Genomic DNA, 16,097 nt, shown 5'->3' with positions numbered 1-16,097 from the left:
GACGGCTCTGCTACTCAGAACGGGTCAGGAGCCGGCATTATCTGTGAGTCACCAGAAGGAGATATCTATGAATATGCAATGCGATTCAACTTTCAGGCGTCAAACAACGAAGCCGAATACGAAGCCCTGATATGTGGAATTCAGATGAGCAGAGCCGCAGGGGCAGCAGACGTCCTAGTTTTGTCTGACTCGCAATTAATTGTCAGTCAGGTCAAAGGAGAGTATGAGGCTAAGGACGAGGCCATGATAAGATATTTGGAAAAAGTCCGCCAAGAAGCCCAACAGTTGTCTAACTTTGAAGTAAAACACATCCCCCGGTCTGAAAACAACAAGGCAGACGCTTTATCTAAACTGGCAAGTTCATCATCCTGCGACACGCCACGTCATGTATTCTGGGAGGTAAAACAGTCCAAAAGCATTGACGCCTCGAGAATAGACATCTTGGATCGAACAACCACCTGGATGGATGACATTGTCAACTTCAAAATGAATGGAGTACTCCCTGACGATCCCAAGCAGGCAGAAAGATTACAAAAGAAATGTACATGGTTTGAGATATGGAATGGAACACTATACAAAAAAGCTTTCTCACGGCCACTTCTCCGTTGCGTAACCCCCGAGAAGGGGCAAGAGGTACTGGAAGATCTTCATCAGGGATTATGCAGCTCCCACATAGGAGGGAGGGCCCTGGCCGAAAAAACTTTAAGAACTGGATACTATTGGCCCACTCTCAAAGAAGACGCCCTCAATATGGTCAAGCGTTGTGATAAATGCCAACGATTTGCTCACCTAATTCGACGACCAACACAGAAACTGACGCCAATCACCAGCCCTATACCTTTTGCCAAATGGGGGATGGACTTATTAGGCCCCTATACGACGGCGCCAGGAGGACTGCGTTATGTAATAGTAGCCGTCGATTACTTCACTAAATGGGTAGAAGTTGAGGCTTTAAAGAACACTAAAGCACAGGATGTGAGAGCATTCATCTGGAAAAACATAATCACAAGATTTGGCGTGCCTCAGTCTATCGTCTTCGACAATGGGCCACAATTCAAGACGCCCAAATTAGAAGAGTGGTTGGCCGACCATGGTATCACAGCATGTTTTGCATCAGTAGGACGCCCCCAAGCTAACGGACAAGTAGAGGCATTTAACAAGATTATCTCTGAAGGGATGAAGAAGAATCTTGATGAGGCAAAGGGTTTATGGGCCGACGAGTTACCCAATGTTTTATGGTCTATACGGACCACGGCAAAAAATTCCACAGGAGAAACACCATTCTTGTTAGCCTATGGGGCTGAAGCCGTCCTACCCATTGAAATGTGCGAACCCACCCTGCGCGTCATGTTGTTTAATGAAGATGCCAATTGGGAAATGATGAAGGCGGCTTTGGATTTCTTACCAGAAACCAGAGGGAATGCGGCTCTACGACAGCAGCTATACAAACTCCGCATGACAAGGGAATACAACAAAAGGGTTTCTAGAAGAATACTTAAAGTTGGAGATTTTGTGCTTAGGAAAATGGAAGCCGTCGGACGCGCCAATGAACAAGGGAAACTCACCCCTACTTGGGAAGGTCCGTATGAGATTTACGAGGAGGTTCGAGACGGAACATACCGGATCCAAGACATGCAGGGACGTCCGATTTTGCGTACTTGGAATGCGGATAACCTCAAGAAGTACTTTTTCTAGATTGACACTTGTCTAGATTATATGCATTGTAAAGACGTCTAGAGCCTAGACGCACCGTGTAGCATGTTTTAAGCATTAAATGAAAAATTCACTGCAAGCCGGTCTTGCTGGGAAATCCTTGTGAAAAGAATGTCATCAAAACTCTCGGAGAAATGCAAACTAATGCTCTCCCAAAAAGACTAGTCGTTTAAAGGCCTAAGAAGTGGCCCAGACTAGCACCCTCACTAGGCTGATCACCTAGAACACAGGGGTTACACATTCCTAACACAGCTATATAAAGTAGCGAAAGACCTTGGCAAAAAGACCAGGGCAGACATCTGACGACTCAAATTGGGGGCGTCGGACGTAATCATAAAAAAATATATGATGAAAGCTACAAAGTAGTAAGACGTTCAAAAGGGCATCATGTCATTCCCAAAAAGTTAGCCATAATTACAAGAATTATGCACAAAAGCCACCAAGCATGGCGTCCAAAGAACATGTGCAAAAAAAAAAAAAAAAAAAAAAAAACAAAACACATTAATAAAAGCAAAGACGCGTAGGAACTCATTCCTCATCCTCGCTGGGCACGAACTCAGGAGGGGTGCGTCCTTCCCTTTGAGCCTTCTCCACCTCAATCTGATAGGTGAGAAACTTCTCAAACCAGCTGAAGGGACGTTCGCTTGCAAATTCAGCATTCCATGCAATCTCCATACCTCTTCGGATCGATTTCTCACCCAGCATGGCCGACTGGTCAAGGACGCTCTGTGACGAAGCGACTTCCTTGCTAGCCGCCTCCAGTTGAACCTCCAACTCCTTAAACTGAGTCTCCAGACGAGAAAACTCAGCCTCTTTCTCCTTGATCTTCTTGGAAAGATCCTCCATTTCAGAAAAGTTCTGATCAATATGCAGGAGACGATTTGTGTTCTCAGCATTTTGAGAGGCCAGGGCAGTAGTCACAACGTCAATCTGTTCCCGCCTGTCTAAGCGAAGCTTCTCCAGTGCAGCAAAATGCTGGTCACCACACTGACTGGCCAGAAGACGGTGACGAGCTTCTTCATGCACCAAAGCAGTGCGCCACTTTTTCAGCGAGTCCAGCAGAATGAACATCTGCGCAAAAATAGTAAGTCAAACAAAAAGAAACGAGTGTGTAAAAATAAAGGTATAACGAAACTTACGTCCAGCGCCGAGGACTGCATGGCGGCAAGCATATTCTCGGCCGCCTCAGGAAGAGTTTCAGCATATTGGGGAGGAATGGGACTGCGCATCAGCGTCATTATCTTCCTACGGTCATGAGATTGAACCCGCCTGAAGAAGGGATCTGATCCAATTCAGCATCTATGTCTTTCTGAGGATCAGGAATTTCTATGGGAAAAACAACGGCCTTAGAATCCCTGGGGGAAACTATAGAACTGCTAGACGAGGAACGGCAGGTGGTTACGATGTTGAAGTAAAACTTACCCCCAGAATTCCTAGCTCTCTCCGCCGCCCTCAGAGGGATGTTGCGGCGGACGACTTCAGGAATCCCCGCAAGAGGATCAGCTGTCCCTCCAGTTTTCTCCAAGCTAGGAGAAGCAGATGCAGCCTTGGGGATGGCAAACTCCTTAGAAGCCTTCGACGTCATTGACTTGAAGACGGGTTTCCCTGTGCCGCCAGCCCTGCATTTGGAAGTAGGAGCCGCGTCCGTGCTCGCCTTCCTCGTCTTCTAAAAAAAAATAAAAAAAAATAATAAAAAATGATGATGAATAAAAACAAGTTGTAAACAACAAAGGAAATCACGTCTGAAGATTTAATCAATACCTTCTCCTCAGCAGGAGGGGGAGCCATTTGCTCATGAATGGCTTGCTCGGCTGCCTGCTGACGCTTCCAAGCTCTGAAGGTACTGGCGTCGAGTACCTTCGCCAACCAAGACGGCCTGTCCACTTGGCCTTTGGAGGCATCATCCATCTGACCCATGGCCTCGTCTAACAAAACGAAATAAAGACATTAGTGCGGTTTTGATTAAACAGAAAAATTTGAAGTATAGATACATTACCTCTCGGCATATACGGACACAGGCCTACAGCCGAGAGGAAAGTGGGATTGCTCAGTTGATTCAGATGAGGCAACCACCCCTCGGGTATGTAGGCCGTCTTGTCCTTGATGACGAGCGGCTTTGACCAGGAACAACGATGAGATCCGCTCCCAGAGCTCGGCGGAGATGGGAGGTAAAGAAGCACCTTTCCCAACGAAGTTGGGCTTGGCATTCCAACGTCTCATCCTCTCACACATCTCCAGATTGGTGGTTTTGATAACCACCCACTTCTTCCTCCAGTGATGCCACTTAGACGCCTTCCCCATCACCGTCCGATAGGCCCCTTTGTATGTAAGAATCAGCCAGCCCGCGGCGGCTTTCGAAACTTGGGACATAGAGGCGATTCTTAGGAACGCCGGAAGAGAAGGGGTGATGCCGGCAAGCTCGCAGCGAGCAATATAGCCAAACACACCCGCCCAGGAGTTCGGGGACATTTGGCACAGGCCAATATTGAAGCTGTCCAGCAACTCCACCACAAAGGGGTGAGGGGGGAATCTCATACCCAGCTTCAAAAACGAGCCGTAAACGGCGAACTCTCCTTTCACCAGTCCAAAGCTGGTGCAGTCCATGCCAGCCGGCATGCGGAATTTATACTCCGAACCTAGATTCAGAGACGCCCCATAGGCTTTCCCGTGTAGAGTGAGGAAATTCAGCCACGTCTGAAGTGGGAAGATGGCGCTGGGATGAAGGTGACCTTCCTCTCCACCTGACGTACTAGCCGGCGCGGCATCAGTGCTTTCTGGGACGTCCTCTATAGGAGAAGAGGATTCTCCTTCAAACTGCTCCTCGTCTTCTATTCGCGCCATTAAATCCTGCAACAAGCCAAGACTTGCCTCAAAACAGGGACAAACTTGAAAACAGAAGACGTCAAAGGGACAAGATGACGCCTTCAGTTTGACGAGACCCATGCAAGACTAAGAAGAAAATTTGGAAGAATCAAAATAACAAACACATTTTTCCAAAGAAAACCTTTACCTGATAAATCAAAAGGGAGTTTGTGAAAGAACTTGGATGAAGACTGCAAGAACACGACTTTGAAGATCGTGGCGGTGCTACGGTGGATGTCGGTGGATATAAGACGCCGGAAATCGCTTTCTCCTATTTGCTCTCAAGTGATCACTGGAAATGAGGGGGAAAATCACTCAAATTGGCCACTTATTTATAGAGGGGTAAGAAATGATTACCCCTGCCACGCGTCATCACCTTGTTGGACACTCCAAGAGCAGTGAAAACTAACGTCTGTTTTCACTCCTCATGAGGGGCAAATGATGTGGGCTTGAACAAATCTCCCACAAAGCCCAAAGAGGCAGCCTACGACTCATACTGATCAGATGGGCCCAGGCCTGGAAAGAAGGCCCAAAGTCCTGCTACTCCACCAGAGTAAAGACAGAGCCCCGTTGGGCAAAGCCATTGTCTTTAAAAGCCGGTCCAAATATGGGAGGCCCATCATTGCAGGCCAAAGGCCACGTGTCCTAAATCCCCAAGGGGCACGTGTCCCATAGTTAGGGTTGAGGGTGCAGTCCCCAAGGAACCCTAGCACTATAAATAGCTCAGATCCCAAGGTAAAGGGTATTTAATTCTTGCCCAACAACAACAAACTTATCTTTGCTCTGCCTTCTCTCTACAAATTAGTTATCTCTCTAACTTATACTTACTTAAGCATCGGAGGGAATATTCCTACGGGAATATTCTTGTTTTGCAGGTTGCCAGAAGTTCGTGCCAAGTCATACTTGATACCTCCGAGGAGCGCGTGCCACATCAGCACCGTAAAAGTTCCCACAACAATAACTATCTTTTACAACCCTTTATACACGATAAATTACGTTTGTTTGACAGCCTTATCTATGGCAACTAAAGAATCAATAAAAACAAAAATGGAAGTGTTTTTTCCTAATGGTCAATGAGATCATATATTCATATATGACATCAAACTAAACATGTTGATGTTTGTTTTTGACAAGAAAATTTTGTTGTTATTTGTAAAGGCCTTGAAGTCATCCATACTACTCCGTACATGAAAGACCATTCAAAATTTTGTAGAAAATTTCGATTCTGAGTCCCCCATAGTAGCTTTTCATGTTCGTCCAAGGACGACGCATGTTACGATTTAATTACGAACATTTTGTAAGTTTTAGGGAGGGTGTAGTTGTTTTCCTGGAAAATAATTTTCCCTTCTTAATCATCTTTTCGTTGTTTATTTTTGTAAGGGATGAAAATACCGGTCCGGTCCAGATCAGAGTTTTTTCGATCCGGTCTTCGGTCCATAAAATTTCTTGATTTTGTTTCCTTCTCGAACCGGCTCCGGACCGGTCTGGTCCTACCGAGTAGGTAAAAAGTACATCAAGTTGCGTTTACATCTATATGTAACCGAGTCGTTTTATTTTTATAGTTTAAAAACACATTTTTTTATAGTTTAAAAACACATTTTTATATGCGTAATCACATTTTTTACAACTTAAAAGAACATACGTTTAAAAAGAACATATGGTTAATAAAAAAAAAATTAGTATGAAAAGGGATGCACTTGGCCATTAAAGGGATTTAAATTAACACTTAATAAAATAGGGTTCTTAAATTTGGGTTCTTGAATAAAAATTAGTATGAAATGTGGTAGAAATTAACACTTGGAAGAAGACTATGTAGTGTAGAATTGAAAAAACATGTGCTTTAGAATCGTAAAGATGTGCTTTTAAACCATAAAAATATTATTTAAAAAAAAAATAAAAAATTTAAGGGTTAACAATGCAAAATGACATGGTTACATCTAGCTTTACAAGCAACCGATTGTACCTTCTAATCTGTGGGGAAACCGATGGGTCTGTATCGGGCACAAATCCAATATCAATAGAGCAAATAGTTGTCATTTCCCATCTCAAATTTTCTCATGCAACTTTTAGATTTTGCACGCACATACAGACATACTTTCTACGGCCCAACTAATAACAAGCCCATTAATTTCCTCAATATGCAGGGGGAAAGCACTTATGCAGCTTATTTCTGGTGGATATTTTTCCTATAAAACAAAGTTTCAAAGTTTCAAAGGCGCTACGCGCTAGGTTCAAATAAAGGGTAGTACTTCGCAATTAAAATAAGATCAGATAAGTTCAGATACATACGGAGTAATAAGTAGCATGTCAGTTATTTATGCACAACCTTAAGAGACCGTTAACTTTGAATGGAGGGAGTACGTACGCCGTCTACATGCATCAGTTTTAGACTACACTCAGGATCCACAAACTCTGCTACATGAGTTACAAGGAAAATGCAGAATTTGAATCCAATTAGTTAGTAATAAGAATCATCTTTTACATTCTTACTTGACCGAATGAGAACATCAACGATCTGGCATTCCTGCTTCGATCCAATGCCAACATCAATGATCATCCTCCTGATTTTCTTACACAATTCTGCTCAACAAAGGACACCAAATTCATAAATAAATAGGAAAATTATGCAATTTGGAGCATTTAAAGCAATACGATGAAAAGTAGGGTTCTTACATTTTACAATTTCTGGAGGGTCTGATTCATTACTCATTGATCACCTTCAAAGGATTCTCATAAGAAGCCTTTTCATTCTTCATAATCATATGGAAAGACTTAGCATGATCTTCCTCCACAATTTCTCTCAACAAAGCGTCTTCGATCTTCTCCGCTTGCCATTTTGAAGGATCATCCACATGTTCTTCACTAAATATCATACAAGAAACCCATTCTTTCCATGTTGTTCTACCATGCTTATCTTCCTCCAATGTACCATTAACCAACAGCTGATAAACATACACCACCTTCTCTTGACCGGGCCTAAAAGCCCGAGCAATGGCCTGTTTTTGCTTCGAGGGGTTCCATTCAGAGTCCAACAACACCACCCTAGAGGCAGCTGTCAAAGTAATACCTTCAGCACAAGCATTGATTGAAGCGAGTAACACCTTTGACGGCCCACCACGTTCCTCGAATTTGTCCATTACTCTTCCTCTCTCAAAGAGCTCGAGGTCTCCTTGAAGTACGAGAACCTCGTTACCTTTTCTCCAACCATATATCCTCTCGAAAAGTTCAAGGAAAAGGTTGATAGGTGCGATGTTATGGCAAAAGATCAAAACTTTTTCTCTCCTTATTATAGACCTTTGAACAAGTCCAAGGACGAATTTCACCTTCGACCCTTTTGTAGGGTCTAGCCTAAACTGGTCTAGACTTTGTAGCTCCTCCGAGCTTAAGAACTTTCCTGCGCAAACAGCAGATTTAATCAACCATGGATGGATTGATCCAAGGGTGATCATGAGCTCGAGCTCTAAAGGAAAACCTCGAGCCACATTCATGAACTTGTGAAGTTTCACTAGGATTTCATGCTGCAAAGGAGTTGGCTTCATCATTAGGGTATAATGCTGAAGACCCGGCAAGTTTTCTGAGCCCCCACCTTCATATACATCGATAAACTTATTCGTCATGTTCTTCAACATGTTTAGTCCATCAGCTCTTTCTCCTGTTTCATTTGAGTTAATCTTCTTTGCAATGATATCCATGAATACCTTCCTGGCTCGGTTTTCAATGGAAGTTCGCGTTTTATTCTGCCCCTTTATTTTCTTCTTGTACTTCGGGTCGAGTACCCGAAGCACCTCGTCGACAAACTTCGGCCTAGCCAAGCAAAGGGTGTTGAAATACTCACCAAAGTTGTTCTGAAACAAAGTTCCCGAGAGCAAAATTCTGAATTCTGTGTCGACTCTCATTAAAGCTTTCCTCAGCCTGGACTTTGTGCTTCTCGGGTTGTGCCCTTCATCAAGTATTAAAATCCCGGGACTTTCCCTAAGAATTTGACCCATATACCTACGATGAGCGTACTTTGAGTCTTCTCGCATGAGGGACAAAAACGAGGTGTAACCCATGAGAAGCACACTAGGGTGAGCATGCCACTTCTGTATTTTCTCCAAGCAATCAAGAACATGCATGATATCTCCGTTTGGAACGACAGTTGATGAGGCAGTTCCAACTTTTTGCATGTAAATCCTATCTCTATACGTTCTTCGGCCATGTATTTGATACACCGGGACAGGAAATTCCCACTTTATAATTTCCTTATACCATGTATAAAGCGTTGTTTTCGGTGCAAGAACTAAAGGTCTCTTTCCCGGGAATAGCTTCAAGTAACTTACAAGGAATGCAATGATAAGAAAGGTTTTCCCGGCACCAGGAGCGTGAGAAATTACACAACCGCCCACTTTCTTGCCTGCCGGTTCCATTTCTGAAGGTATCAACGACCCTGCAAGATTTCTCCAAAGGAACTCAAATGCCTTTTTCTGATGATCATGTAATTTCTTCTTTATACTCGGGATTAGACCCCACACATTGTCGTTTGATTCAGACACAAGAGTTTCATAGGAAGCAGGATTGTAGACAAGATCAGCACACGCCTCATCTAGCAACTTGTGCTCCGTATCATCCTTTTCAGTCTTATCATTTCTGTCATGTTTTGCTGTAAATCCTGATGGTCGCATCTGATGTGAACCAGAAAGAGGAAATTATAAAGAAAGAAGTTAAATAAAAATGCTGAAATGTTTCTCAGTAATGCTATGCAAGTATGCAATGCCTTTAAAATGTTATAGTTGAAGAAGATATCTTAAATACTTAGCCTCAAAATCACTTACAAATTCTGGTGTAACATCTCTGATTTCAGTGATTACATATCCACATAACCGGCATAGAATCCCGATCTCATCATCTATGGTGTACACATGCTGACAAGAGCCATCATTTTTGAAGAACTTCTCTGTTGATTCATCAACATCTTCAGCTTTTGAATTCTGCACCATTAAGTTGCAAAAGCTTATTATTACATAAGAGTTTACTTTTGGTCAAAAATGGGTTTTTTTTAGCAGCATATAAAAGATTTGGTACCTCTTCAAAATAAGCTGAAGCCAAACAAAGATCCATTTCTTTAAACAACATCTCAGTTTCGGACTCTTCCTCTTCTTCTTCCTCCTCAGGGGGTCGAGCTTCATCAGCAGCCTTCTTCTCATACATAGACGATGCTCCTTGAAGATTTTTCCATGCATCAGTAGAAATTGGCTGTTTATTCTCTATTGTCAACTGTATGTTCTTCATGTAAGTTGATATAAGGTCTTTGTATGCAGAAATATCCAATGGTTTCTTTTTTCTCGAAGGATCCTCAGATCGCTTATCGCTTCTAGAAGAAGCAAATGCCCGATGCCTAAACTTGTCATATTGTTTATTATTCATGCTCCTTCTTCCACGTGATGGTTCATTATCAAAATCATCTAATTCTGAGATCTTCTTGGTGCGTCCAGCTGCGGCTGTTCCTCTCCGCTCTCTAAATCTTCTCTGGTAGAATTTTAAGGGGACGTTATCATCATCAATATCGAGAGGATTTGGTCGGATCTCATTAAGGAGATGACTTTGTTCACGGGGCATTTGATTGCTTTCATCATGAAGAGGAACAATAGCAAGTTGATTCTCTCCTTGAATGTTTTCAACATTCTTTCCTTTGTTTCTTTTGACATATTTCCGCTTCCGCAGTAATAGTAGTCCGTCTTCATCCATACTCTCTCCCTCGCTCCTAATCAGATTCTCTTCTCCAATGTGACGAGAATCTCCCGAATATATCTCAATAGCATGTTCAAAATCCGGATTATCAGGATCTTCTTCTAAAACAGGACGACCAGTAATAATATCATCATCTTCATTATTTACAAGCACAATGGCCAAGTCATCCTGATTCCAAAACTTGTACCCTATTCTGAGTGATGTAGTATCAGTCACCTCAAGACCAATCTCACCCAAGTATCTCTCAGGCTGAACATTCCTACGTTTTGATCGCCTCAACTCCGTAAGCTCATATCTTGCAAGTGGATCTTCCTCCTCCTCCGCCTCATGGACAAGTGGCAGTACTTGATTGTCTGCCGGAACAAACGGGAAAACAGTTGAGAACATGATTTCGCCATCTGTCCTGAAATTGACACCACTTAGATGGACAGAAGTTGAGTAAGGGCTGAAACTTGTGTCCAATATTTGATACACTATTTTCCTTTCTATTGCTCTTACGTCGAATGAAGTCTGCTTCTGAACGGATGCCACAAGAAGCCAAGAAATATCAGAAGCAAACTTGGATAGAAATAACTTAGTCCTTGACAATGAAGTGCAGTCTTCCGCCAGGTGCCACCTGTAATGTGTATTTTCCGAAGGCTTTTGCTCTAGAACTTGAAACACAGATATCTGATCAATCCCAACAGTCTGAATTTCCTTGCCTAGTTTTTTTCTGTCTGTTCCAGCACTGTCACTGATGTAGTAGAATTTCACGTAAAACTTGCAGTTGCATTCACATTCATGCGGTGTCCTCTCAACGGAAGCTATTCTTGCATCAAACCATCCCTGTATTCAAAAGAGTGGTCAATGAGTTTAAGACTTTGTTTCACCTAATAAGTTCAAACAAGGTATAACGAGTACTCAAGTTCAATTTACAACTGAAAAAAGTTCAGATAACGGCTAATTAGTTTTGATAGATCCAAGTTCTAATAAGGGTTTACTAATCCTATATGCACGCGATGTGTACTTAAATATTTATTTGGGAATTGTAATAATTAATATATGTAATTTGTAATAGACAGGGGCGTTATAGACTATTCAATTGGGGACACCAAAAGGTCAAAGACCTCGGGAGTTCCCTTCTAGAATAAAGATTTCAAGTTTTCTCAAGTGAAAAACCAAAGCCGGTTATTTTGTACTAAGTAATAGAAGGTTTAAAAAATATTTAATACGGAGTAACTTGGTTGATCACAACATGTTTTCTCACATGATCAAATAATTACATGAAAACAAACTAATGCCTAGAAAACTTTTTCCAAGAAAGCAGAATAGCATAGCGGCAAATGACATTCACAACCGCTTTGGTAGACAATAATAAATGGCAGTAACGGTCCTGAATTTCAATGAAGTAAATAATCAACATGGTGCTCTCAACTTTGAACAATGCAGAAATTCAATAGTAATCCACTTTTTCTTGGGGGCGGGGGGGAGAGAAAGAGGAGAGGAGACTTACTGTAGGGGATTGTTCAGATGATTCTTCCGCATTATCAGGCGTTGAAAACACAGAAACATCAGCACCAGGTCTTAGTACACAGGTACAGTCCGTCATAGTTGCTCTTCTTGGCCGTAGCCTTAAGGTAGAAAGGAAACTCTTTTCCTCGAATAAATATCCATGGTCCAAGAAGTTAAAGTTTATTGCCCCGTTAATGATTCTTAAACGCTCCACACTTTTCCATAGACCTTGATAAAATACCTCAAAGGCTGCAACATAGTAGAAAAGAATAACAAAATCATTACTTCAATTTTAATCCATTTCATTAACAAACAATGGAACTACACTATAGTTCTACATAAGGTACTCATATGATGGTTAGATGTTTGTAAAAGTATATCATACAGCAAAATCCATAACATAATACTGCAATCCGTGTTACTATAAAGCAAGATCAATTTCATTTTCATTACAAAAAAACAATTAGAAAGTGAAGGAGGAGAGATTGTTTCTTACGAAGTTCATCGAAAGGATGTAAAGACAGATGAAGACTTCTTTTTCTCATTGTGTGCCCTTGATATGCTTAAACTGCAGGTGTTCAAAAACTTATGTTAGAAGCATTTCTCCTGTCACGGAGCACACAAATGTTAGCAACAATTAGCTGAAAGGAGTTATCATTAAACTACGGGCAATGAAATCATGAATAAACTCTTGGTAAAGTTTGCTTTAGGTAATCCTTTTTTTCCCACTATTGTTTGAGTAAAATAGTTAGTGTGTAGGGGGGCAACAGAGAAGAGAAAATTGAAGCAAAGTAGTAATCACACTTTCGGCTGTTAACCCCAATAAAAGTACTATACCACTTCTCGGAAGGATCTAATTTAAAGAACTAGGAAGAATTAAAGATGTTTTTCTTAATACATTAACAATTATGTGTCCATTTCCACTTACAGCCATCTCACACTAATTAGTAATTACTTGTGAGAGATTAAAAGCTATCCCTAAAACAAGTAAAGAGGTCACCCTTAAAATAAAAAATTAAAAAAAGGCACCCCTCTCGCGCAAAAGGTTATACGGTTATACGGAGTAGTTACAGTGTGAGCCTATCATGATTTGTCTTCCATCCAAGCTCTTTTCACTTCAACATAACAAAATAATACGGGATTAGGTCAAATCAGTTTTAATCCGTAAACATAAGTTTCAATAAGGCTCCGTTTGGTAGGTGTAAAACGTTTTCATGGAAAACGATTTTCCCTTTTCCGATCATTTTACGTTGTTTGTTTTGGCAAGAGATGGAAAATAATTTTCTATAACTCACTCAAAGGTGGAAAAAACTTTTCCATTTGAAAGGGGGGAAACCACTTTTCCACCTTTCCCCCTCACCTCCCTCTCCCTTCTTCCCCTCAATTTTCACCATCTTCCCCTATTTTCTTTTAATGAACCAAACAAAGGAAAATTAGTTTGGAATTGTGTTTTCCCATGAAAAATATTTTATGGAAAATCATTTTGCACTGAAAATATTTTACACCAAACCAAACGGAGTCTAAATCATCACTAGAAACCTGACAGTGATAAGATTAAGTTTCAATTAACCATCACTAGAAACCTGACAGTGATAAGATGTGCTGCATAGAAGTCACAAAAGCAATAATGGTGTCCAAAACCGGAAAAACATGGGGTCGAATCTAATCTACATCAGTGCTTGATTGTCCTTTGTGGCTAGCTCTCGTACAAACCCCACATCTATTGAATATTGATTTACTTTTTTACCTCATGCACAAAACTTCTTTGAAAATAATTAGTGTGTGGATTTCAACATTCATAAATCTAATAACAATAAGGTCTACGACTCTACGTACGATAGGTCACACATTCAAATCCTCTTTACTCATTTGTAACCTTTTTACTCATCTGTAATTTATGCGGCCCTTGTGACTTATTTGTACCGAAAGAAACAACGATGGCATCAATTGGGTTAATTGACCCACCCTCAAATACAAAAATTAAATTTTTAAAAAAAGTTTGAGAATTTATTAATAAGTACTCCATGAAACAGAAATGAAAGATTTAACAGTTCTTACACGAGGACCACAAGGCAATGTCAGCACAGCAGAGAAGCTCCTTCACTCTTAAGTCCACACTTCACCTACCAAAATCATCAACAGACAACAATAATTATCATATTAACAATAATATTTCTCCATTATATGAATAAAATAACTCAATCCCACATTAAAAAATCATGAAATAAAACAAAATCTACTAACCAAAATCTAGCTTTTGAGAATGTTTTCATTTTTTTTATTAAAATATAGACAACCTGAAACGGAAAAGAAAAACAGACGGACAACCTGAATCGGCCGTTAGGATGAATAACAATCCTTATGGGATCGATCAAACTCAGAAAGAGAGAACAAAAGAAAGAGAAAAGGCTCAATTTTTGTTGGTGTGAATAAAAATTAGCAAAATAGAGCATATAAAACCAAAAAGGGGAGCACAAAAAGATCATTACTTGAAAAAGCTAGTTAATACCAAAGATTAAAAGGTAATAAATCACACACAAATGGAAATATCCAGAATCCAAATTTTACTTTAATTTGTTAAAAAAAAAAAAAAAAAAAACCACCAAATTAGTACTTAAAAATACCCAAAAGCAAATTAATTAAACAAATTAGGAAGAAAGCTTCTCCACCGGTCAGTCGAAGAAATTCAATTTGAGTTACTGCCATCAAGCACGGGCGGGGGAGTGGTGATTAGAAGGCTGTAGTGGATAGTTGGTGGGTGGTGGTAGCGGTGGTGCGAGGCGGTGGTGGTAGAGGCTAGGTTGTCGAGAAGAGGACAGAGAAAACAGAGCATTCCTCTATCCACCATTAGTATATCAAAATCACTCTAATAAATAAATCAATCATTAATATCAACTTAATCACCACCATTTCTTTTGTCCTCCAAAACACAACAACCACCGTCTCTATCTCTCTCCTCGCCTCACTCACCACCGCCCCAGCCCTGCTGCATTACACAACCACCATAAGTCTATAACCCACCTCAACGCCGCCGCACAGATCCAACAAAAGCTACTAAACCCACTTACAATCATCATCAAATTAAACAAAAAAGAACAAAAAATTACAAATACACTAAATTTAATTACCTGGGTATCATGAATTTAGTACAAACCCACTGATTTTCAGAGCAGAAATGACGATTGATCAAAGGGAGTTTAATTTTCTTACTTTTTTCCACAAGAAGTAGTGATTTTAGTAGAAAGTAAATGAAAAAAAGCGGAGAAATCAAAGGGAGGCACGGAATTTGGGATTGAGATTCTGTAAAGTTTATGCATGAAAATACGGGAAGAGGAAAAAAAGTTGGTTTTTCCAATGGCTAAAAAACGCACTGATATTATGAAAAAGTCGTTGGGAATCCCGCGGTAAAAGGACCTCACTGTCCCTTCTTGTTATTTTCTCTTTTCCCCTCTTCTTTTACTTTTTTTTTCTTGAGTTTTGGGAAATCTTAATGTTTTGGTTTTTGGGGACGAGGATAATGTAGAAAATTGTGGTATTGGAAGTTGAAAATTTGTAAAATTTGTAAAATATTCTCTCTTTTTGTGTTTTATTTTCTTGTCTTTAGGGTTTGTTGGAAGGGTGGAATCGGAATGATTTTGATTGTCTAAGTAAAGATGCATGAAGCTAGATTGAAGAAGAGTTTTGTTTGGGGAGAAAAATATATATAGGAAATGGGCGATGATGTAGTGTTATCTAAAAGACGAGCGATAAAGTGTAATAGTTTACGAACATTCGATAATATCGGATGTAAACGCCAGATTTATATGATGCGAAGTATTGTCGTTTCAGGTATTTCGTACTAAGCATGATGTTGGAATGTTATACCGTGGATACCGTTTATTTTTCCTAGGATGGGATAATTCGAAACTAATTTGATGGGATAATTCGAAACTAATTGTTAATTGAATGAATTAATATTTGATTTTGATGAAAGACTTTCTATGATTTTCTGTGTATGTTTGGCTCACCTATCTCAATCTAATACGAATTGTCTATCCTTGTTATGGAGAAGAAAATAAGTTATTGATATTACAAAAAGAATTGTCTGACATTTTTTTCTCTCTCAATATTCGTGTGTTCAATTCACAATATTTCTCCAACTACCGTGACATTTTTACTCTTCTGTTTCTTTCCTTGTCTTTCAAGTATCGCAAGTCATCCTAAGAACTTATAAGGGAATCACAGACATAAACACACAGGTGGTGTAAGAATTGTGACTTCAATAAACGAGGAGATCGATCGTACTACATACATACCCTGTTATT

The 16,097-nt window shown here is 40.4% G+C and overlaps 2 protein-coding genes across 6 annotated transcripts; both read right to left on the bottom strand.

Moving 5' to 3' along the window:
• Window positions 1–2,079: 2,079 nt before the first annotated feature.
• On the bottom strand, window positions 2,080–3,921 carry LOC130469804 (uncharacterized). 2 transcript variants are annotated; one of them, XM_056839295.1, is made up of 5 exons: window positions 3,710–3,921; window positions 3,475–3,638; window positions 3,136–3,379; window positions 2,853–2,995; window positions 2,080–2,784 (listed from the first exon to the last, which is right to left on the bottom strand). In XM_056839295.1, exons 1-5 carry the CDS (start codon window positions 3,918–3,920, stop codon window positions 2,242–2,244), a joined length of 1,305 nt encoding a protein of 434 aa, XP_056695273.1. In that variant the 5' UTR covers window position 3,921; the 3' UTR covers window positions 2,080–2,241. The 2 variants fall into 2 exon arrangements, with proteins under 2 accessions (XP_056695273.1, XP_056695275.1); XM_056839297.1 differs by having other exon boundaries at window positions 3,136–3,376.
• A 2,809-nt stretch (window positions 3,922–6,730) lies between these two features.
• Window positions 6,731–15,587, bottom strand: LOC110795146 (SNF2 domain-containing protein CLASSY 2). 4 transcript variants are annotated; one of them, XR_008930086.1, is made up of 9 exons: window positions 14,922–15,586; window positions 13,852–13,916; window positions 12,290–12,361; window positions 11,795–12,042; window positions 9,637–11,127; window positions 9,387–9,542; window positions 7,249–9,236; window positions 6,865–7,155; window positions 6,731–6,761 (listed from the first exon to the last, which is right to left on the bottom strand). XR_008930086.1 is itself a non-coding variant. In XM_056839286.1 (9 exons), exons 4-8 carry the CDS (start codon window positions 12,336–12,338, stop codon window positions 7,278–7,280), a joined length of 3,903 nt encoding a protein of 1,300 aa, XP_056695264.1. In that variant the 5' UTR covers window positions 12,339–12,361; window positions 13,852–13,916; window positions 14,463–14,779; window positions 14,922–15,587; the 3' UTR covers window positions 6,806–7,155; window positions 7,249–7,277. The 4 variants fall into 4 exon arrangements, 3 of the variants coding, with proteins under 3 accessions (XP_056695264.1, XP_021855820.1, XP_021855821.1); XM_056839286.1 differs by lacking the exon at window positions 6,731–6,761 and adding an exon at window positions 14,463–14,779 and having other exon boundaries at window positions 6,806–7,155; window positions 14,922–15,587; XM_022000128.2 differs by lacking the exon at window positions 6,731–6,761 and having other exon boundaries at window positions 6,806–7,155.
• Window positions 15,588–16,097: the final 510 nt, after the last annotated feature.

This window comes from Spinacia oleracea, chromosome 1, assembly GCF_020520425.1.
Source record: "Spinacia oleracea cultivar Varoflay chromosome 1, BTI_SOV_V1, whole genome shotgun sequence".
In the NCBI taxonomy this organism is placed as follows: Eukaryota; Viridiplantae; Streptophyta; class Magnoliopsida; order Caryophyllales; family Amaranthaceae; genus Spinacia; species Spinacia oleracea.
Note: the sequence above shows the minus strand (reverse complement) of the source record. Positions and strands in the feature narration are given on the sequence as shown.